The 22,665-nt window shown below is 39.8% G+C and overlaps 1 protein-coding gene across 3 annotated transcripts in view; it reads right to left on the bottom strand.

Moving 5' to 3' along the window:
* The window catches only part of MOCOS (molybdenum cofactor sulfurase), a 229,557-nt gene extending 208,081 nt beyond the window's left edge, over positions 1-21,476 (bottom strand). For 2 of the 3 annotated variants that reach the window (XM_065832199.2, XM_071804385.1), the window contains exon 1: positions 21,207-21,476. In XM_065832199.2, the coding sequence (XP_065688271.1) occupies positions 21,207-21,336 (130 nt within the window). In that variant the 5' untranslated portion in view covers positions 21,337-21,476. Of the gene's footprint in view, positions 1-8,227; positions 8,312-21,206 lie in introns of those variants that run through there. The other variant, XM_071804384.1, reaches the window with a different exon arrangement.
* Positions 21,477-22,665: the final 1,189 nt, after the last annotated feature.

The following is a 22,665-nucleotide window of genomic DNA, read 5'->3' as shown; positions in this document are numbered from 1 at the left end:
AGGTGGTATCACATCATGTACCTCAGGTTATTTTAGTTATCCAAGCCAGATGCCTTTTAGAGGCAGCTCCCTCTTTCCATTGACTGCATAAGAACTCACCTCCCCCCAGGGATGCTCCTAAATTAAATGTCAAAAGTAGCTTTAACTATGCAATACATACAACATTCATAAAAGTGCCTGAAGTCTCATGATGATACAGGGCATGGCATGCCTACACACTGTATAGACAGACAGATAAAAATCCTGATTCTGCAAAACCATTAATGAAGTACATTAAAATAAAATAAAAATAAAAATTAAAAAAAAAAAGAAAGCAAGCAAAAAAAAATTCTACTAATATGAGTTGAGATCTGCTTTTGCTGACTATTTTCTGGATTAAACATTTAATGGATATTGTTATCTGCACCTTCAGTTCCTGTTTGGCATTGGATTCAGACAAAAGCTATCAAAACCAGAGCATGTTTTCTGAATAGCAATGTGCCTCTCACCCAAACACTCCTGCTCTGCCAGACAAGGTAATGTTTTGTTTCCCTCGCTTAGGGCCAAGGAGCTCTTCAAAAGACCACAAAAGCACAGTGCTTGAGGGACAAGGCCAGAGATGCCCAAAGCCTGAATAGGTATCATGCACTTAAAGGAGGCGCTGTTCCTCAGCATGATTAGGCTTAATGGCTACAGGCCCAAAGAAGTAATGCAGCAGTCAGCCCGCAGCCATGGGGCGTGTTCTGCTGCCCGCTGATGGTCCACAGAGCTCATCACTTTGAGTCATCATAGGTCAACCCGACTGCCAAATGCTGATTTGCACTGGACTGTGAGTAACGTGGATAACGGTATTGATGTTTTAAGGGCTGCTAACAAGCTACTGAACTCTATGGGAAACTGGTGTTTTAATTAATGTATTTTAGTGTCTGACTTGATGGACTAATTACAAAAAAGGAACGCATGAAATGTGCAATTGCCTTTATCCGTAATAAGTTCCTATTATTTTTCTCCACGTGCTACTGGTTTGCATTATTTGCTCTCATTGCATTATTACCTGCAGCAAAGCAGACAGATCATTAGAACAGCTTACAGTCGATAGCATACACCCTCTTTGCCTGCTGTACTCCTCAGCAGGGGCCATACCACTCCACAAAAGCTCTTTAGGTGGCTCAGGCTCTTCCTGTAGGCACTGGCACTATTCCATGTACATGAGCGCCTCCTTCAGCTTATAGTTTACAGCTGCTGGTATTGAGGTCTATGTGAGTGCAAAAGCAAGCAGGGATTTCACATTTATTAAGAAGTCACATCCAACCCTATGAAATGTATCTTTCCTAGCTACAGAAAAAAAAGAAAAAAAAAATTACATGCAATCAAATATCATCATTTGTCAGCTTCTGCGCTAAATAAGACTACAGTAAAGGGATCAATCAGCATCCACCTTCATCCATTTGGCCTACCCATAAGATGGAGCTTTATTCAGTACTCACTTTTTGCTCACTGGGGTATGATTAAATATCGACTGCAGTCTGTGATGTTACTTCCACAGACACTTTCAGTGGGTTGCGCGGGACCAGCTGAAGCCTCACTTGTGGCCATGAATCAGAGATACCTCAGCTACACACGAATAACATACTGCAGCCTACCGGCTCGGTGTCTTTGGATGAAATATAAATCACAAGTGATTCATATTTATGCAAGTCTTCAAACAACTGTAGCTCACCCAAACTGAAACTAGCTTTCACACCTCCCTAGTGAAGAAACTACCATCTTTCAGTCTCTCCTTTTCTTCCTTTCTCTCTGATGCGATTGATCAAATGAAAGCAGAGTTGAAAGAGAACATACTTCCTGTTCTTCTATTACTGGAAAATACTATTGTTGGTTTTGTTGAAATTTTCACAGAAACATTCACTTTTGTGCATGAAAGAGGCATTCAGAGTTTCCACTGGATATGAAACCACCGTAGTAAAAAGCTATGTTTAAGGAATCTTAGTAATAATTGCTTATAACAGCAGTGATTAGCTAAACATCCTAGTAGTATTCTCCCACTCTACTTTTCTCCTCATTATTCCCATAAAACAACCACATCTTACAGCAACATGCTAAGATAATATTTGAAACTGACTTTTCTAGTCAGTTCTATTTCTTGCTCTGTGACCTGAATTAATTCGATTCGTATAAAATCTAGGACAAATTAGTGACTCTAAATATTCCCTGCAAAATATTGCAAATGAAATGTGCAGTGATATACAGAAGCCCTTTTAAATTATTTTATGACTTTCAAAAACACTAGAGGAAAAAGTTCAAAATAATGGAAACCAAAAAGTAACTCTTTTCTTCTCCCTTTTCCCTTAAAACTCATTTTGTTACCTAGAAATACTATGAGCTTCTGGGAGCCAGAGCCTTGAACTGAACATGCAACCACAGCAATAATTAAACACCCACATGAGAACTGGCACATGCAACAAACACCAAATGTCAGACAGCAAAAACCGGTGATGCCAACTGTTGAAGCCTCACAGAAGTACTTCCCAGCCATTATTTATTCCCAAGGACAAGAGGTGTAATGCCTCGTTTGGCAAACATGACGGAACCTCCCTCTGATGGCTATTTTTGGCAAAGAGAAGAGGCTGCTACTTCAAACCAGTAATAAAATTATTCTCCAGTGGAGGTTCTTCACACGAGGTTTCCCACAAATGATTACAGCCCTTGATTTATTTATACCATCCAGCAAACAGTCCATTGCCAGGAACAGATAGTGAAGACCAATTTCAGGGATATAAGAATAAGAGAAACATGACTTTTCCCTTCCCCATAAATTTGTACTCTGTTTCAGAGACAAACATGTTAATCCAAATAACCATGTTACCTGGATGAGCTATATGTAAATTCAAAGACTATGTAATGAAGAGTGTGAGGACTGTTGGCCAGAACCACACTCAAAACATGAAAGGTCTGAGAAGATTCTCCTGGCCCACAGTGGGCAGTCCTTCGCTACACCAGGTAAAGACACTCATCAACCAAGCTACTTCCATCTGAAAAATAGGTAGGTTGTTACTCTACCTTGCTCAAACCAGAACAGGGCTTCAGAATTACATCCTCCTAGTAAGAAACTACATCTTAACCTCTACAGCAGGGTTGTCAAACCCATTTTTAGCAGGGAACACATCGGCCTCGTGGTTGTCTTCTAAAGGCCAAATTTGGCCTCTGAAGGGAACCGTGAGGCTGATGTGGCCCCCAGTGAAAATGAGTTTGAAACCCCTACTTTAGACTGCGTTTTTTCACACTCAGTGTATTCTTGTATCTCCCATGTCAGCACTGTTTTGCTTTGATATCTCTCTTTACCTACTCAGCTCCAACAAGTATTTCTCCCTTGACAAGCCAGTAGCACATCTCCACCTACTCTGTCTAAAAATGCCACCTTCCTTTATTTCTAACGCATGATAAATATGACAAAGCACTCTAGTCCCAGTGACACCTCTTCCAGCTGGAAGCTCTTTCTCCGAAAGGAAAAGGGATGGAAAGCATGGGGTAGAATACGCATTTTAGAATAATATCTCAGAATTTTGGAAAGCTAGATTAATTTTCTCTAACTTTACTGGAAAAATACCTCCTCAGAACAATAGAACCGTATGTCTTGGTTTACAATCCTAACTCTTACTCCTCACCTGATTTACCTCTTAAATGTTTTAGTTGTCAGAAGAAAAAAAAAAAACAAAACAGCACTATTAAATCAGGGAGAGGCTTAATGTTTGAAGAGTCCATGTATAATGCTTGACCAACATCTCCTAAATCACCTTTTCACCGGTAAACAGTCACCAATGTAAACTGAAACCACACAGAGGAGACCGGAACAATTTTTCAGTGTGCTTTCTATAGTTTGAAAAACAGTGTTAAGTATAGGAGTTTCGGTATCACTTCTGAGTAACTATTTAAGATTTAATAGAGTGTATGGTGGGAATTTAATCTCAATAAGACAGAAATACTGAGAGAGAGATAGGAGGTATGCATTAAAAATTATGTATAAGCTTTCCTAGTGCATATGTATTGGGTTAATCTAGACATTTTTCCATCATAAGATTTTTAGCACTGATCCCCCACAGAGCAAGCCAGTTTAACTTTTACTTAATAGTAATTTGATCCAAGCTGCTAGCTCAAGTGAAACTTATTCAACTACAAACAGACCAATCTAAATGAAAAGATTATGCTCAACTGCTTTACCTTTACTCAAGTTCACAGACTACATTAGATATACAGACATCAATAATGCAACTCATTAAAGAATGTTATTTCTTATTTGGGGATTTTTTTGAAATGAGAATTATTTTATAATTTTTTTCAGGACTGACTGTAATTTCCTAATACCTCCATAAAACAGTATAATACTTCAGTACAAAAAGCATTGCCTAATTTGAAAACAAGATTTTTCCCACTCAAAAATAAATATGTAACAGACACTAACAGGTTTCTGTCAATAATTTAATGGGAATGTAATTATACATCAGCATAAATGATCTGTTAATACCTTATTATATTAGGCCAAAATTAGTTTCTGCAGTTTGTTTGCCGTTTATTAGGGGTCTACCCAAGCATAGATTCAAAGTCTTCAACAGCCATTTCCAGGAATGTGCTAGGAAGGAACAATGACATCTATCAAAAACTAATGTTATAGTAAACCACAGTTTCTAATTCTGAAACAGTATGAGAACTGCAAAGATTCATTAGCTAGTTCTGACAAAAGTAACAAAATATCAGCTTCCTAATGACTAGGCCTGAACAGAGGAGTATGATAGAGAAATCCTACCTAACACAGCCCTGCTTTTAATAGGAGTAACAGCACGCAGCCTCCAGATATTCTATTTTTTGTTTACTTCACTGATGTCTGGCATGTTACAGCTTACTAAATGAAAACTAAAAATCACTTGTGCTCTTGACACAAGCACATCGTTTATGACTCTCTTTCTAAAGGACTGTTACCATGTGACACAGCTTTTGGAGGCTGGGTCATTACTTTGAATCTATGGACAGCAAAAATCCACTGCTGGATACTGCCATAAAGCTCTTGAGGAGTTAGTGGCTCTTCCCGAGACATTACCTTACATTGCATAGAGACATTATTTCAGATGTCAGGCTTTCTGACCTCTGAAGGGCTGCAATGGGGCAAAAAATATATTTTCCAAAGTCCAGTGAGTCGAAAAGAACCCAAGCAAGGTCTGATTGAGTTTTCAGCCATGCTACAATGAATAACCAGAGCAGAACTTTGCCTTCATGTCACAGAGACCTCACCAGTGGAAGTGAAGCAAGCTCCATTCAAACACGTGAACACGCATCAAGGTCTGATTAGAGTCTTTGAAGTGATTGTGAAGCTCTGCTGAACTCCGTATGAGATAAACCATTAACAAATAACTTATAATCAGCACTTCCTAAGCATACTGCACTGATTACGTTTTTGGTTCTGGGCCAAGTTAAAGAGCTGGGTTATGATCTGCACAGAAGCTTAAATGACCTTTGAAATAAGTGGAATTTTCCTTTCTTGAATAAGATATGCTGGGCTGCTCATATTGCTGTCTCCTTGTATTGAATCTACAGGACATCTTCACGCTCCGGGGCATGCACGGACTTTCTAGAAGTCCAGGTATAATTTCAAAAAGTGTGACATTTTTAATTTGACAAAAGGAGTAGGAGGACTATTATAACAGACGCAACACCAACAGAATCCCAACATGACATAATCAATTTACTAGAGCAGTCACATCAAACAAAGAACTGCTCCAGAAGTGTATTCAAGACATGAAGGTGATTGACTGTTTCCTCCAAGCCCATATTATACACCTTTATTTACAAATACACATAAATATGCCTGTGTATGCTGTACTGAGATGGGCATATGAATATGTGTACATAAGCATCCCTTTAAGAGGATAATTAGTGTTTTCATGTTACTTCTTGGAGCAGAACATAAGGAAAAGCAGATGTGAATCTGAAGACTCTTTCCCCTTACAGCTCTTTTCCACCTTCTCTTCTTTACTACTTCCCTAAATATACATTTTGATATTTTTGGCAAAGTGATAGCCTGGAAGTCATTGCATCCGCTTTCAGTCTCAATAAAAATTAATGTCTACAGAACAGCATCAACACTCAACAAAAAACAATATCAACTTTTGGTAATGTACCGAAGTGTGTTTTCTTTTGGTTTGATTTGCTTTGTTTGGTTTTTTGGGTGTTTTTGTTTGGTTGGTAAGTTTTTTTTTTTGGGGGGGGGAATTTGTTGTTTGTTTGTCTGTTTGTTGTCATGGCTTTTTTTTGTTAAAGAAAGAACAGATGCTTCACCTCAAGTGCCCCCTCCCTCCCCCCAGGTAAGACAGACCAAACCGAAAGTATCTAAGTTCCCACTAGTGGTTTTCATTGAATGGAGTCAGGCACACTTCTAACTTAAATAAATTTGCATTTGCTAGAGAATTCTAGTTTGGGGTGACTGAGTTTTAATGGTGTTCAGCTCAATGCAAGCCCATTCAGCCAACTACTCTTCTCCTTTGCAACTTTGCTTTCTTTATCAGGATGTTCTGTTTAAATAAAAGTAGGATTTGGCACATCTGTGAAGTTAATACGATTTATGCTAGTACTAAGAGAATACAAATATCTGAGTATCATCAACCAAATAATAGACTGACACTAATGTTATAAAGAATTTCACGTTTGGTAACAACCTACCAGTGGGTACTTTTACCTACAAAAATGGGTTTCTCGGTTGCTCCTTTTTTTTTTTTTTCCTATTTTTAGGGTCCCAACATTAAAGCAATTACAGCTTTATCCCAATTTCATAATTACACATCTAAATAATATTTTGTGATGCTTCATTAAATCATAGTATAGCTCCTGTCAATTAAAGGGCTTCCTTCAATACTAACAAGATTAGAAATGAAAGAGAATTATAGTTTCACCATAAATTATTCAAAGCACTAAATAGAAATGGCCTCATTAACACTATACTAGTTTGAAAAGGAATAAAAGATTATGCATGGAAAAACAAATATTCCACAGTTTCCCTAATCTCTGAACTCTGAATTTAAAATCACAACTCTGCCACAACACCAGCTATTGTGTTTTGCCTCAAGGCAGCTGCGAAAACATTACGCATTTAAAAATCCAGGTCTTCCCCCACAAAATATACAGACCTGCCGTATTTGAATAAATGACAAGACCATACACATAATTCATGTGACATATCTTACTCTTTTTATGGCACAAGATACTTCAAAATACTATCTAGATAAAACCACACATATCAGAGTCTGCCTCCAGAACTGATTACAGGATTGGATCCTGAGTGCCAATTTCATATCTGGCATCTCCATAATTACCATAATCACACTGAAGTGCTGGGGTTGCTGGAGTTCGATCCCCATGCTAAAGCCTGGTCTTTCCTTATAGACAACTGCTACCGATGCTGTACAAACCAGAGATTGCTGAACACAACTATTCCTTATACGGGCGAAGGATGTCAGGTGGCAAGTTCAGAGTTATAGAAGCTAAGAAATTAAGGAATTGATTCTGTAGCGTGACATGAGAATGGAGAGGAATTTTAAGTGAGGTGAATATTATTTCTGACGACGAATGATCAACTTATTAATGAGTAGTATTATCATAAATTGAAAAGTAATAGTAATTTGCTAATCTTTCAGAGCTAATTTCTGTGCTGTTAGTTTTCAAATACTTCCTCAGACTTGCTAGTCTAAAACTATAACTAGAAGTAACATGACAGAATACTGCTGAGTTCCTGTAATGAGCTCTTATTATAACCTGCAAATTTCTATTTTTTTTGAATTTCTGTATGTGGGAATAATATTACCATATTCCCCCCAAAGCAAGTATGTTGAAGGCAACAATAGTACATTTGGTTCTTATCACTTGCATTTTAAAGCTACTAATTTGTCATTGAGAGGAAATTCATTTGCAATTCTTGTTTATTTTTAGCACAACTGCAAGAACATTTTTCACCAAAAACATCACCCAGGAGATGTAAAAATGAAACACCTAAACATATCTAAACAGCCTTCTAAAATAGTTAGTAAAGGTTTCCAGCGAAGCACAGGAAGACCAAGGTATTGGTCAGGGGTTTGGAAAATATAATCAAAAAGATTCTATAATAACTCTAAGCAAAGAAAGCCCAAAATCAGATATTTCCATAAAAATTTAAATTTTAAAATTAGTATGTTAGGTTGCCCTCATTTGTGTCCTGAGTTACAGTTACCTCAAGAAGGACCTGATCTTCAGTGAACTGATTTTCAAAGTATTGTGAGATCACATCCATTGTAAATCTGGTTCAGTTAGATGTCTCAGTCTTCCCCATCACCTTTCAAATTATAGAATCTAAAATTCAAACAATTGAAGAGGAAAGAAATCTTGGTCAAAATACCCTGATACAATGATGACTCAAAGAATGCATCTAACCTACTGCATGCAACAGTTGTTTCTACGTGTTTCATTCCAGGTCTGTTTAGTTCTAAAAACTGCCCTCCAAATCCGTGCCATAAATACCAGGATCGGAACGATCCCTATTATGTAGTCGCCACCATAATACAACTAGTAGCTCTCCAATAGTCAGACTAGAATGAACCCAGGCAATTAGATGCACAGAACATCAAGCAGATTTCATGTGATGCAACTACTTTGATGAATTTTGTTTCCAGAGGGACATCGAGCCTTCTCAATGTTTTGTATAAATACCAGATATCTAGTACTTTATCTCCACAGAAGTCAAAGTGATAAAGTGAGCCTCGTGAGATCAGTTATTGCACAGTGTATACACAGATTATTTTTTTTTTTTCCTATGGGAGCAAAGTACAGACTTCCCTTCTCCAACTTGTGCTGACAGAGGGATATGAGAAAGGCATCAAGTGTAAACTTTTCCCCATGCCCACCCCACTCTGGTTTTCCCCCTTTCCTCCTCTCAACTTGAAATGCTTATTTCTTTCTGCTAAGGGAGATGACTGTTAGGCACTTCATGTTCTCACCACAGTAGGAATAAAATTCCTGGATGTATATATTTACACCCAGTTATCTATATTTATTTATATTTACATTTTTACATATACCCATTGCAATCACTGTTCAGTGGAGAGACAATAAGAAACAATCACTTTTGATAGGAATAGGTTCTTGTTTATATGACTTTTTCACTAGTGTTTCATTTTTCTCATATCACATTCCTGTTTGCAAGCTGGGAACCCCAATCAACCAGAGGACTATGCTGGACTAGGCTGCTGTTTTCTCCTATGTCATTCTACAAGGAATACATAGTGCAGCGAAGTAGATTCAATGCACACAACATTGTCCCTAGCTCGTTTACATTAAGAACCTAAACAGTAAAGTTTCTCTTCTGGATTCAGCTATTTCTGTTCTCAAACTATGGAGTAATTTAATTGACAGGCAAAAAAATGGAAGTGCAAAGTGACTAGAAAGACCACAAGTCAGGTAGATAGATTATTAAATAAAAGTATTAAAATTAATCTATCATTCTAAAGGAAAAAACAAGAGAGCTCCCTTCCACTGCCCTCTCTTGTGTCCAGAAACTCTTTATATTATAAACATCAATTTTACTCATTTGAAAAATTCTCATGCTCTTTCAGTACAATCCATGTAAGAATAATTTTTAAAGCCACAGTAATTTCTATAAGCATGTAACTCAGGAGGTATTTGAAGAGGTTACAACTAGTCAAAGGCATGTTTTCCTGCTAGCTTCCATATACCTCCTCATTATAAATAGTTTGTACATGAAGCACTGAAATACAAAACCTGAAGGAGATCATTGTAAATTAACTGTTATTTGATCAGTTCAGTACGTAATCACATTTCCACTGCAAGCATGGAAGGAAGCAGTAGCAAAAGTGACTGTTACTAGATGTTGGATGTACCCACAAGGTATCTGGTGTTCAGATTTGAAGATTTGATCAGGCACTTTTGGAAACATGACAGCTGTCATGAGATTATTTGGTATTGTTTCCCCCACTTCAGTGGCACTGAAGTTTACCCAGGAAGCGCTGCAGTGTAATCCTCGTGATGCTTTACAAGAACACCCATCCTTCCCTGTACTTGCAGGCATGGAAGAAAAACTGATTAAACTTCTGATGGTAAGAGCTATTTAATCTCTGAGGAGCTGTCATGCTCAGTGATGCAAAGCTCAGAGAATTGATCTAGTGCCTCCAAACAAGCATTACACACTGTGAAGTCTACAACAGTCCACACGTTTAAAGGAACGGAGGTTTTCATAATTTTTTTTTAATGGGTAGCTTCAGCTCCCATAAGCCAAAAAGCTGGCTTTGCCTTTCATTAGAGCTAATCAGAATATATATATTCCAATGAAAGCAAATGTTTTTAAATTTGACATTTGAGGGACTGGGAAGGGATGATTTCTCCCAAGCCTTGAAAAACAGCAGATGGAAAGGAAACTCAGTAAAAAAAAAAATATTCAGTGTCATTCACTAGGATTTCTATTTTTACATAATTCACGAAATACTCAACCTCATACTATTACAGGCTTCTAAGGAAAATAAGAGTTCTAAAAGGGAGAAACAGATGGCTTTGCCTTCCAGAGAGCATTTCAATAGACTTGACCCACCCTTCGGGTAAGTTGATATTGAAAAACAGGAGGTGGAGGGGAGGCTTGTTTTTATACAGCCTACATCTCAAGGAGGGTTCCCGCAGGACCACAGGAAGGCTTCGTCTTCTGTCCCCAAAACCCTCCTAGAAGGTCGGATGAATCTGGGGCCATGCTGGTGCACACTGAAAGACGGTCCTGGCTCCACAGCCCTGGGGTGCAGTGACACTTTCTGTGTTCTGCAGATGAGTTTTGTTGAGCCTGTACATAAGGCAGCTCCTAACAAAAATCATCATTACTTCCTTCCTCACTCCCAGAAGTCTGACTTCCATCCAAACTATTTTATCACCCAAAGATAACTTTAAATTCTAATTTCCAACCAAAAAAAACCACTAGGTGTCTAAAGAAATAGAAGGCTGAAAATTTAAAACTAAACTTTATAATGAGCAATGAAAGCTACTATTGAATTGGCTTTTTGTGGCATGAAAATGAATATTAAAGAAGTTTACTTTTTGTCCCCAGACATCTGTCTCCTTTCCCCCTTATTCATACCCTTCCTCTTCCTTTAGTTCAGTGTTTTATACACACTGACAGGCTTTAAAACATGCAACTGAAGTGGGAATCACCACTCATGACCAACCCTTCTCAAGGAAAATATTTCACAGTATCAAACCTTAAAATGTCATTATTTAAACGGACAAAAACTGTCATAATTTTTCTCCCTTCCTTCTACATTCTGCTTCTGGTGAGGCTGGAGAAATACTAAGACAGTTCACTGATCAAACATTAACTGGACAGTTAACAATCCTCAAAACAGAAGGCTTAATTTCATTAATGGGGAAAACCTGGCACAGACATATGCCTCAGTCAAATCAGAAATAGCTCCAAACAACAGAATGGAAAGGAACTTGTAAGTCCCACTCACAGGGGCTGCTCTGTCCCTGGAAACAAGTCAGCTGTTGTGCAGTTCAGATGTATTGTTCTTTTTATTTCATTATTTTATCTTCAAAGTACACCTTGCAGCCATCCCTTAGAGGTTATTTTTGCATTTTTAATGTCTCTTGCATATAATGTCATGTTACACAAAATATGTCTTACATGGGGTTTTAGTTTAATTCTTACGTACTGTGAGTCTTCCAATTCACTTCCAATGAATTTAAACGGCATATGTTTTTCTTCACATGTAGCAGTACTAAATTATCTTCTTTTCAGAAGGGCAACCAATCATCCTGCATATGTATTATTAGGCTGTCTCAGCAGCATTGTACCAGCTGCCAAACATCTATGCTAGGGTGATAGGAAGACGATTATTATCATATTACTATATTTAATGACCACCTTCCATGATACGTTACTTCTCAGACATTCGCACGCTTAAGGGAACACATTTCAAAGCTGTTATTCATTAATCAAATGTTTCATTTGCTTGTGAACACAAACTCTACATTCAAGTAACAATGGAGTGCAATAATCTACGTATGGTTTTGTCTGAACATCAGTCAGCTTTCCAGCTACACAATACTAGGGAGATTATGTGTGGGGGAAAGTATCACATCTGCATCTGGCAAAGGCTCCTTTTTCATGCAGTCTCTAATTTTACTCCATTCAGTCCATCAGGTAGGGAGATCTTGCTAGTTCACCACTTTTATTTACCTGCTTTTATCCAGTCTCATGAGAAGGCAAGATGCATTATCAAAGTAAATTGTCCATCACAGCTGAGATCAGACAGGGTATTAAGAAGAGTCTCAGTCTGCTCACTGGGCTTTTGCACTCCTAAACCAATTAAATCTGTAACAAATACTTTCCTAGCATGAAATGAATCAAAGATGATGACAGATTTTTAAAAAGTCGCGTACTACCACAGCAGCTGAGTAGCATTTTGTTTTGTGACAATTCTATTATAATTTTTTACTTTGAAAGAAATTATAGGCAGATATACAAATAATAAAAATGTGACCCACAGTCACTTTTTTCGTAAATTTCTGAAGAAGTTACACTCTTTAATAAATTACTTGGGAAATTAATGGCACAGCAGGTTAACAGTGTATTTTACTTAATGGTAACACAGAGTCTTTTTTTTTTGAAGAAAGGCAACATACACTTTTACCCATTTCTGACACCATCAGTTCCAAATTACTGAATTATGACTACTTCAATGCACTGTGTGACATGATCATAAAAATGTGGGAAATCCTGAGCTTCCATTTCTTCCTCAGGGAGAAATTACAGGACAAACTTTCTTATGACTGCATAACTTTACCTGACCTGTTCATAAGTTTGCAAAAGGGATTAATTGTGCATTAACAAAATTAATTCACACAACATTAATTTAATTAATGAATATTTGTTCAAATGAGCTTCCTGTCATCTTTCCAGTTTTTAATTTAAGACATTATTCTCAGTACTGCCAGAAGAAATAATCATCCTTCCCCAGGTAACCACAGCACCTTGGATCTCTCTCTCTCTCATTGAAGAAGACCATAAGTGACAAAAATCCTGTCCAGTCTTGTTCTTAGCTTTCCTTTAAAAGCATTTGGGATCGTGTTGCTCCAGGGACTAATCTGAATGAGCACAGAAACCACATCTTTTTTACTTCTTCTGCAAAAGCCATATTCCCTTGGCTGCACCAAGGAGTCGGTATAATCCTGAAAGCAAGAAGGGGGGAAAAAATAGTGGCCAGATAGAGATTTCTCTCCCATGACCTGCCTTCTGATTTTATATGTATATTTCTTATTTCACTGGAAAAAAGTAACTTTGCACTTTCATACATGACGCTCTCACAACAGCTGCCTGAGGTCACTTCCCCACTGCAGGCAACTTGCAGACCATCCCTTCTCTGTGGCAGGAGGGAAGGTGAAGGGGCAAAGAGCATCACTAACAGGATCTATCTGTGCTGCGCAGAACACTGCCAGGAGCATAACACCTTGCTTCATTTGCAATGACCTGACTTTTTACTGCTTTGTGTCTTGTTTCCATGTCTCCCTGCCCTGCTATACCCCCATTTCTCCATAACTCTGACATCCATTTCCCAACCTTCCATTCTTGACACCACATTTTCCATACCTCCAGAAACCGCATCTCCATCTCCTAACAAATGTGACAGGAACCAGTCTGTGATCCAAATTATTTGTGTGCAGATCAGTACACAGATGTTGTAACACTATCAGCACTATTAACTTAGGAAAATAAAAAATAAATTACATCAACCTAATTTTGACATATTCATTTTTATTAGTTCTGTTTTTAAGTTTCTGAGTTCAGTGAGGTATAAAAATAATATAATATAATAAATAAATAAACAAAACAAACCATCTTACAAGTATTTTAGTGTCGCATAAAGGAAAATATCTGCATTGAATATTCCTGTGGCTTGAGCCAAGACAGTCTATTATAAAAAGCCTGAGACATTTGAGAGCTCAGTATCCTACTTACTAAATACCATCTCTAAGTTAAGCATCTCACTAGCCTCCTGCTCTGCAAATATATTGTGCTGTCTACCCATTTATCAGTCTCACGTATCAGTGCTTTTTGCTATGCAGCACTCTGCAAAATGGTCTTCCTAAATCCAATGGCAGTCTTTTCATACCCAAGCAACGTCTCTGCAGCATCTCTCCCACACCAAGTATACAATGAATCAAGCTGATCGAAAAAACCTGACCTCTCACCTCCCTGTTTAGCTTTTTGTCCTTAGACTGAGAGTACCCTTGAATTCTGGTGAGCAGCTTAGATGTGGGAAGTGCTACCATAACACATAATGGAAATTTCAAGAGCTTCACATGTCAGGTTCTGTTTTTGCAGGGAAAATTTCAGTATAAGTGCAGGGACACCAGCAGCAGATCATATCTCTCTGAAACCATATATTCTTTAATCAATCATCTTACATTTAACATTAAAAACAAAACAAAATCACATAAACATCATATAGAAATATACAGAAACACGGTGGGAAGAAATCAATACACATCTCACACAGAGCAACCTCATAAGGATGGAGGAGGACAAACAGGAGAATCTAACAGGAAGCAAAGGTGATGGAAGGAAGGATGCAGCACTGATGAGGGATTCTGAAGGAACAAAACTTTGGTGCATTTCCAATTTTTGTACAAGAGACAAGAAAGCATCTTGTGCTTTTCTAAATAAAACATCTGCCTTTTTTTAATACTTTTGTACACTAACATACATCTTAAACAAACATTAATTTTAGAGATAACATATCTTTTAATTAAAAGTGCAATTTTTAAAAATGGGTGGCTGATACCCTGCAGCATCTATGGAGTTCCATAAAGTATCTTTCAAAATCTAATATATTTTTAATGTCTACATCTTGACTTTAAAAATCTAATGTCTAAGTATTATTATATCCTGTTATAAAGAATCTAGTGCCAGATGATTGACTATTTATTTCTAAAATACAGTTGATAATTCATGTTTATAGGGTGTGGTATTTTGCTTTTTTTCTCAACATTTCTGTGTTCCAGACAAAGATTTAAATGTCTTGTGCTGTGTGGCACAGGCCATTACAGAGCCAGTGTAATGGTGCAGTGAACATCTGTATATGGTTATCACAACACCAAAACTGATTTATACATATAACTCTGAGTAATACAGTTCAGAAATAGAAGACATTACCTGTTTCTTTGAGGGATTTTTTTTCCCCTCTAACTGAAGTTTAAAGTAACTAATACTTTATTCAGCACTGAAACATTGCAAATGACAATTTCATTGACTACTCTTCACTAAGAGTTATGATCACCACAAAGAGCAAAGGATCCCCCAGCTCTGCGTGATCAATTGAAAGATAAGTCTTGCAGGAACCACTGACAGCCTTCTGAACCCTGAAATGCAAAGTAAATTCTTTAACAGTAACTATTACTTCTGTGTAGGCAGAGGAAAACATCCGAAATCCACATTATGTTCCACAAATGCTTCCTCTTTCATGTCAATTCTTTAGATGACAGCTTGTTTAGATAACTACTGCTGACTTGAAATCAACAGGAAGCATTAAGGCTTCACATGAGCATATATATTGTTTTTTACAAAACAGTTACCACGTAGTTGTGCAGTTACACTTCCCATACCACGGCTTCTATTTACGATACTTTCTCTCGCCACTAAATGCATCTTCCCAGATGTCTTGTAGAATTTCAAACTGTCCACCAGCAGCCTCCTTCAATAAACATGGTTTATTTTGCTTATTCCGCCTCCTCCCTCCCAATAAAAAATCCAATGTGTTTCATACTGTTCAGGATGAGCTAGAGATGAGATAATTTTGTGAGACTTATTCTCCAGCACAATCAGCAGCTCTTCCAGCTGCCCAGAATCTCCTAATGAGACAACAAAAACAGCCTCATCCTCCCTGTACAAGTTGCTTTGCTGCCTTTGGGCAGGAGAGGTAAGCACTGGATTAACATGAACACGTGTCAATCTCGGCACGTGGGTGAAATCATTTTACATTTCTAGAAGATGCTGTCTCACCCAGGACTGTAGCTGCCTAACTTAATTCTGGCCATCAGTGGGTGGGTGGGCTTCAGGGAACCCACAAGTATTGCATGTGACCATAAAACAGCACATGCCTTGCTTCTTGTTCGGAATAGGTCTTAGACAGTAATGAATCAAAATAAACTTATCCAACTGTTTTTTTAAATGGCATGATGAGACTTGCATATTGCTAACTTGCTCAAAGAACAGTATTTCTCAAAGAAGCTAACTATAAAAGGTTTTGCTGAACACAGGCAGTCACTTAGTCTTCACCAAGAAAAAGAGATTAAAAAGAACAGATTCATCCCCAGGTAAAAATTATTAATAATTAGGAAATCAGTAGGAAGCCATATAAACACAAGCAGAAGTAAAAGACAGCTACCAGATCAAACAAAACAGTCTGAAAATAAAACAACCATAAAAAAAAGCCTCTGAAGAGGAAAAAAAACTCCTATTATTTTAGAATACAAAAAATGCCTTTTTTTCTTTTTTAAGAAAAATAAAAAACCTCACACACAAGGTCGGTAGAATTTCTGGTTTGACAAGGCAAGCAAACTGACATAGCAATAGAGAAACTGAGGTCACACCTATGTTTGCAATCATGTTTGATGAGCACAACTCTTCAGGCTCACAGTACACTCATCTTCACAAGTTTCATAAAATGTGAGCATCAGCCACCTAAGAACAAAATTACTCTGAGCTGACACACTAGAATGAGTGTCCTACTTCTGAAATTCAGCCAAAACACCAGATTACCCCAAACATGACAAAACAGATAGGTTTTCCTGTTCTCGAGGGAAGAGCTGACCTTTGCTAACAGAGCCACTAAGGACGAACTGAAATGCACGAAGACCCACTTTTCTGTTCTCCTACTCACAGGAAAAGGCTCAGTGCAAATAATTACCAGCAATATGAGTAAAACATCGTCTTTTTTTTTTGTGTAAGGTCAGATCCAGTACCCATCTATTCCTTAAGTGAACAACAGAATAAGCTCTCATACAGGTGAACATTTCTTGAGACACCATTTGACTTTCAAAGAAACAAAGGCCAATTCTGTTACCCAGAGCTTAGTGTGCCTTTCCTTTTTGTTTAACAGGCAAGCTACATTATTACTGTTAGTTATACATAATCACACAAATCACAAATGTTCATACTACTAAGGTAACACATGATTTGCCACATGACTGTTGTTGAAGTGCAGGACGGTGACCAATTTGACATTAAATGGGACAGTGCATCTTACCTCAGTTAAGGACTATCTTCTGATAGTCAGCAGCCCTTAAAGAATACATGATTGCTAATACACACTAGGCTTTATTTGGGGGATGAGTACCCACTGCTTATCACTCTCGGAAAGCTCATGCTCAAATAGACACAGCTGTCTTAGAACAGAATACTGGCACAGAACTGAAACTGGAAAAGTATCTTGGGATTAAATGCTGCATCGTAAATCATGTCAGCTTTTTCTTTTTTAAAACCACGATACAAACTGGAGCTGATATTTTCTTTGCTATGATAAACATCACAGAAGCATATTCATCCCCATTACTTAACAACAGAACCTATAAACTCCCACTGATTTCTTTGTCCATTTCTAAAGCACAGTTTACAATCCTACACTGCAGATAAGGGTATGCTGCTCCTAAGATTGAAGTCAAGGTCACATATCGCACATACGCTGCTGCCTATGAAATGGGGATCCGTTTCACAAACTCCACATGTATTTTTAGAAGGGGCCACTCTAGCCATCAGCTAACAACCCTTGAATTACAAAATTGAAGATCAACTTTGGTTTAAAAGGTAAAATTTAAGTCTTCTGCACCACAACAGACAGATCCCTGCAGATTCAATGAAGTAGTTCCTTTTATCCCTTCACAAAACCTTAAGGAGAAATCCCCAACACATTCAGTAATAGCCTAATTTGCCTTCTGATGGAGACAAGAGTGAGACTCCCACAGATTTTTATAGGACCACAGGTAGACCACCTTTGAAAAATCCTGGTTTTGTTGTATGTCCAGTTCCCAGTTTTCCCTGAATATATCTGTTGTATCTTCTTCTCAACAGGCACCTGTGCAACTACTCATAGTAGAGCTACAACAGAAGCCCTAGCACCACGCAAGCAAAGGTTTATAACACAGAAAAGGTTTCTGCCTTCCCCAGAGAACATCATTTGCACAAGATGTACGTAGTGGACACCACCAAACATCAGCAATCAGGAAGAAGTGAATACATTGGCATGCAGTAATTATTATTATCACATGCTGCTTATTATGTTCCAAAACTGAGTATTAGGCTTAATTCATGGATATCTAGAGAAGCGCTCCAAAAACTTTGTACACGTTAGAAGTGCACAGCAAAATCTGAATTTTTATCCAACTTCAATGATGGAAAGATCTTTGAGGCATGCCCCAAATAAGCACAAGCAAGACATTACTGTTAACTACCTAAACACAGAGCTCATTCTCTTTTGCCTAGCGGAACTAGTTAAGACTGCTCTTTACTAGAAAGGATTAAATTATAGCACTTTTGTGCAGCAGGGAGACACCCAGCAGAGATCAAACCCATGAACAACTACAGGTTCCTCAGTGAGTGTTTGTAGAATCAGGACTTACTCATAAAGCTGCCCCAAAGCCACCAGAGATGTAAAACTTCTACCTCATCCCCCAGCCTGCATTTTCTGGCAGGTCACTGAAAATGCCTAAGTAGCTAAATGCCTGAAAGCCCCACTAATTTTTTGTAAGTCACTTGTAGAAATCCCTTTTACTTACTACTACTGCTGCCAACCTGTACATCAGCCACCCCTCCTTTGCTTTACTTCAGAAAGGCGACAAAGACCTGGAGCTCTAAATAGCACTTTTTAACATCAATATCAGTGTGTCAAGACCTTCAGCAAGTGTGGATACAGCTACATGGCTAAATAATAGGAGACCAAAAATACGTACAAGTGATGCACTTATCATCCATGCTGCTCTGCTGTCAGATAGTTTCCGGACTCTATCCTGGACTAGTCCAGTCAGTCAGCTCTGAGACAAACAGACGTGTAAGAAAGGGGACACTGAGCTTTACACACTTGAACTAGGAATGTGTCCCTGGAAGCCTTTTATTTGGCACTACTGGCATCACTTGAAGGCACAAGTTCTTGACTAGAGGAGATATGCCTTTGTTTTTAAGACAAGAATCCCAGGCAGGACACCACATATATATACAGCAATCAGTTAAGGACACTGATCTTCCTCACAGAGGTGACAATCTTTCAAGACAAATGGACAATGATTTATGAATTTAATAACATGTTAAAATTTTGAAGGGGGAAGAAGGGGCAAAGGGAATTTGCAACCTAGGTCACCTTGCCATAGACTCTCATGTGATTTCAGTTAGCTAATATCATTACATTCGGTTTTATACCTTGTATTTTTTTGTTTATATTTTTCTGCAAATATTCTAAATTATCGATCACCCACATCCTATTTTAGTAGGTTTTATGACTGAAGTATAACTCAATAGCCTACCTTAGCCAAAACACTTTCAACTGGAGGTAAGCTCCTGATGCAGTGATCTCCATTTGGGAATCCAGACTGATCCACTGGACATCATTCATTAGCAGATGTACATTACCTCAAAACTGGGGAGCCTCATGAGAAATGAGCCTGAATCTCAGGATTTTTGAAAAGTTATCTGCTTAAATGTCTAAACAAGGTTTCAGTTACAAAACAGCCACTTTTCAGAATCTTGGCCTGAATTCAGGACAAGCAGTTTCTTGTTATCGAACTTTCACTGATGCAACTAGTATGACTAATTCCAGACTGTGAAATTAACTTACTGAATCTTAGTTAAAGCTCCTCAAACCGCACCTTGAAATTTTTTTCCACATTCCTCTAGAGGCAAAGTGTTAACTCCATTCTCTACTAAAAACCCAAGTGTGAGAAAGCCCACTCTTGCATTTGATCACCAAAATTAAAAAAAAAAAAAATTACAAAAAGAAGTAATAAAACAAAACTCTCAACATATTATATAAAAAAATAGTCTGAATAACAGTTTCAGGACATCCAAACTGAGGTTATTTACTCTGCTCTCTGCTGTTTTTTTGCTAAGCATTTTGAAATGCTAAGATCACATGTATTGCCACCTCTTTAAGTAAAATAACTTACTGTAGTACAACATATGTCCATCTCAGTTAGATTTGAAGTAATGTGTTCAAGCAATGTTTAAGATTGTAGGGAGAAGAAATGTATATAACTTGCACAAGTCACTTACAAAGGCCTGCCTAACCACAAACCTTTACCAGACAAGTGCTGTTTTACCATTTTTATGTGTCTTTTCCCCCTCTATTCTTAATATCTCTCTCTGCATCTCGTTGCTGAACCTAGACCCTGTTACTTGAGCACAGGGCACCTCCGGGCACTTGTGCCAGGGTAGAGGAATCACAGAAACACAGGATGTCAGGGATTGGAAGGGACCTCAAAAGATCATCTAGTCCAATCCCCCTGCCAGAGCAGGAACACCTAGATAAGGCTACACAGAAAGGCATCCAGGCAGGATTTGAATGTCTCCAGGGAAGGAGACTCCACAACCTGCCTGGGCAGCCTGTTCCAGTGCTCTGTTACCCTCACTGAGAAGAAGTTTCTTCTCATATTTAAGTGGAACCTTCTGTGTTCCAGTTTGTACCCATTACCCCTTGTCCTATCATTGGTTGTCACTGAGAAGAGCCTGGCTCCATCCTCGTGACACTCACCCTTTATATATTTATAAACATGAATGAGGTCACCCCTCAGTCTCCTCTTCTCCAAGCTAAAGAGCCCCAGCTCCCTCAGCCTTTCCTCATAAGGGAGATGCTCCACTCCCTTCATCATCTTTGTTGCTCTGCACTGGACTCCCTCCAGCAGTTCCCTCTCCTTCCTGAACTGAGGGCCCCAGAACTGGTCACGGGGGGAGAAGGAGGAGGAGTAGAAAGGAAGAAGAGGGGGAGACGACCTCCAGACCCCTCGCCGTGCCCCCGATGGGGCTGAGGCAAAGCCGGTCCTTTCTGCCGGCGACCCCGTACCTGTCCGCTCCCTCGCACTACAAGCTTCCCGCCCGGGGACTAGGCGAGCCGCGACAGGCCCAAGGCTCCCCCGCCCCTGGCCCGCCCCTCAGGGCTGCGCCCGGCCCGCGGTACCTCGGAGCTGGGGAAACTCGCGCTGCCGGAGGCCGCGCAGGCCGCCGCTGTACCCGTAGTCGTAGCCGGCGGGGCAGGCGGCCTGGAAGGCGCGGAAGGAAAGCAGGTCCCCCAGCGGCGCCCCGGACATGCCGCGGGCTGCAGGCGGAAAGCTGGGAGAGAAAGTCGGACGGACACAAGAAAGCGACTCCCGCCCCGGGCAGCGGAGCCTCCCCCCCGGCAGCGCTGCGGGCTGGCACTGCGGCCGGCTGGCACTGCGGCCGGGCTGGCACTGCGGCCGGGCTGGCACTGCGGCCGGGAAGGCACTGCGGCCGGCCCGGCCCCGCCGCGCCTCGCTCCTCCCGCCTCCCGCCCCCCGTCCCCGGGAGCGGCGGCGGAGGCCGGGGTTGGAGCCAGGCAGGGCCCGCAGCGGTCCGGCTGCAGCTGAGACAGCGACTGGAGCCAGCACCGGGAGGCAGCGGGCACCGTGCGTGAAGCGGGCCCGGCCCGGGCCAAGCAGCAGCTCGAGTTGGCGAGGGCACCGCTCCGCCGCTGGGCACGACCCTGTGCTCCGGCCCTGGCACCGCTGCAACCGGGAGCACTCGGCGGCAGCGCCGTCTGCTCATACTCGTCATCTGGACTTGGACACCGATGCAGGCGGATCCCCGACCCCAGGGACCCGAGTAGAAGCATTTCAAAGTGAGGTTGCTGGAGCACAAGGACATGGAGTTTGAGTTCACAGTAGCAAGTGTTGCCTCTGCTCACATCCCTTCTATTGAGGCACACTATTTAAAATAGAGGCAGCTTAGGAAAACCCTTTTCCCTGAAATTTTAGAATTCAATGCTTAAATTGTCCTAATTTCCTTTAGATCAGGGTGTCAAACTCATTTTCACCAGGCGCCACGTCAGCCTCGTGATTGCCTTCAAAGGGCTGAATATAATTTTAGGACTGTATAAATGTAGGAGTAGTTGCATCTATACAGTCCTAAAATTACATCCTACATGAATGTAGTAGTAGTTACATCTATAAAGTCCTAAAATTACATCCTGCGTGAATGTAGGAGTAGTTCTATCTATACAGTCCTGAAATTATATTCAGCCCTTTAAAGGCAACCACGAGGCTAACATGCCCCCCAGTGAAAATGAGCTTGACAGCATTGCTTTAGACAATTCCTCCTCCACTGCTGCTAATAGGTGGTGGAAGACATGTTCTCACACTTTGCCTTTGACATGTGATACTCCTGCATCATGGTTAACTACCTCCAGTGACATAGATGCAATGTGGTAAATGTCTCAGACCATGGCCAAACAAAAGCCTAAGGAATGGTGTGGGCTGGTCATCAGGTATATAGAGGGAATGGCAGCCTTTCATGTAAAATGCTCTTGTGGCCAAGAAGGCCAATGGCATCCTGGGGTGTATTAGAAGGGGGGTGGTTAGTAGGTCAAGAGAGGTTCTCCTCCCCCTCTAGTCTGCCCTGGT

This window comes from Patagioenas fasciata, chromosome 2, assembly GCF_037038585.1.
Source record: "Patagioenas fasciata isolate bPatFas1 chromosome 2, bPatFas1.hap1, whole genome shotgun sequence".
In the NCBI taxonomy this organism is placed as follows: Eukaryota; Metazoa; Chordata; class Aves; order Columbiformes; family Columbidae; genus Patagioenas; species Patagioenas fasciata.
This window is presented reverse-complemented; position numbering and strand designations above follow the sequence as displayed.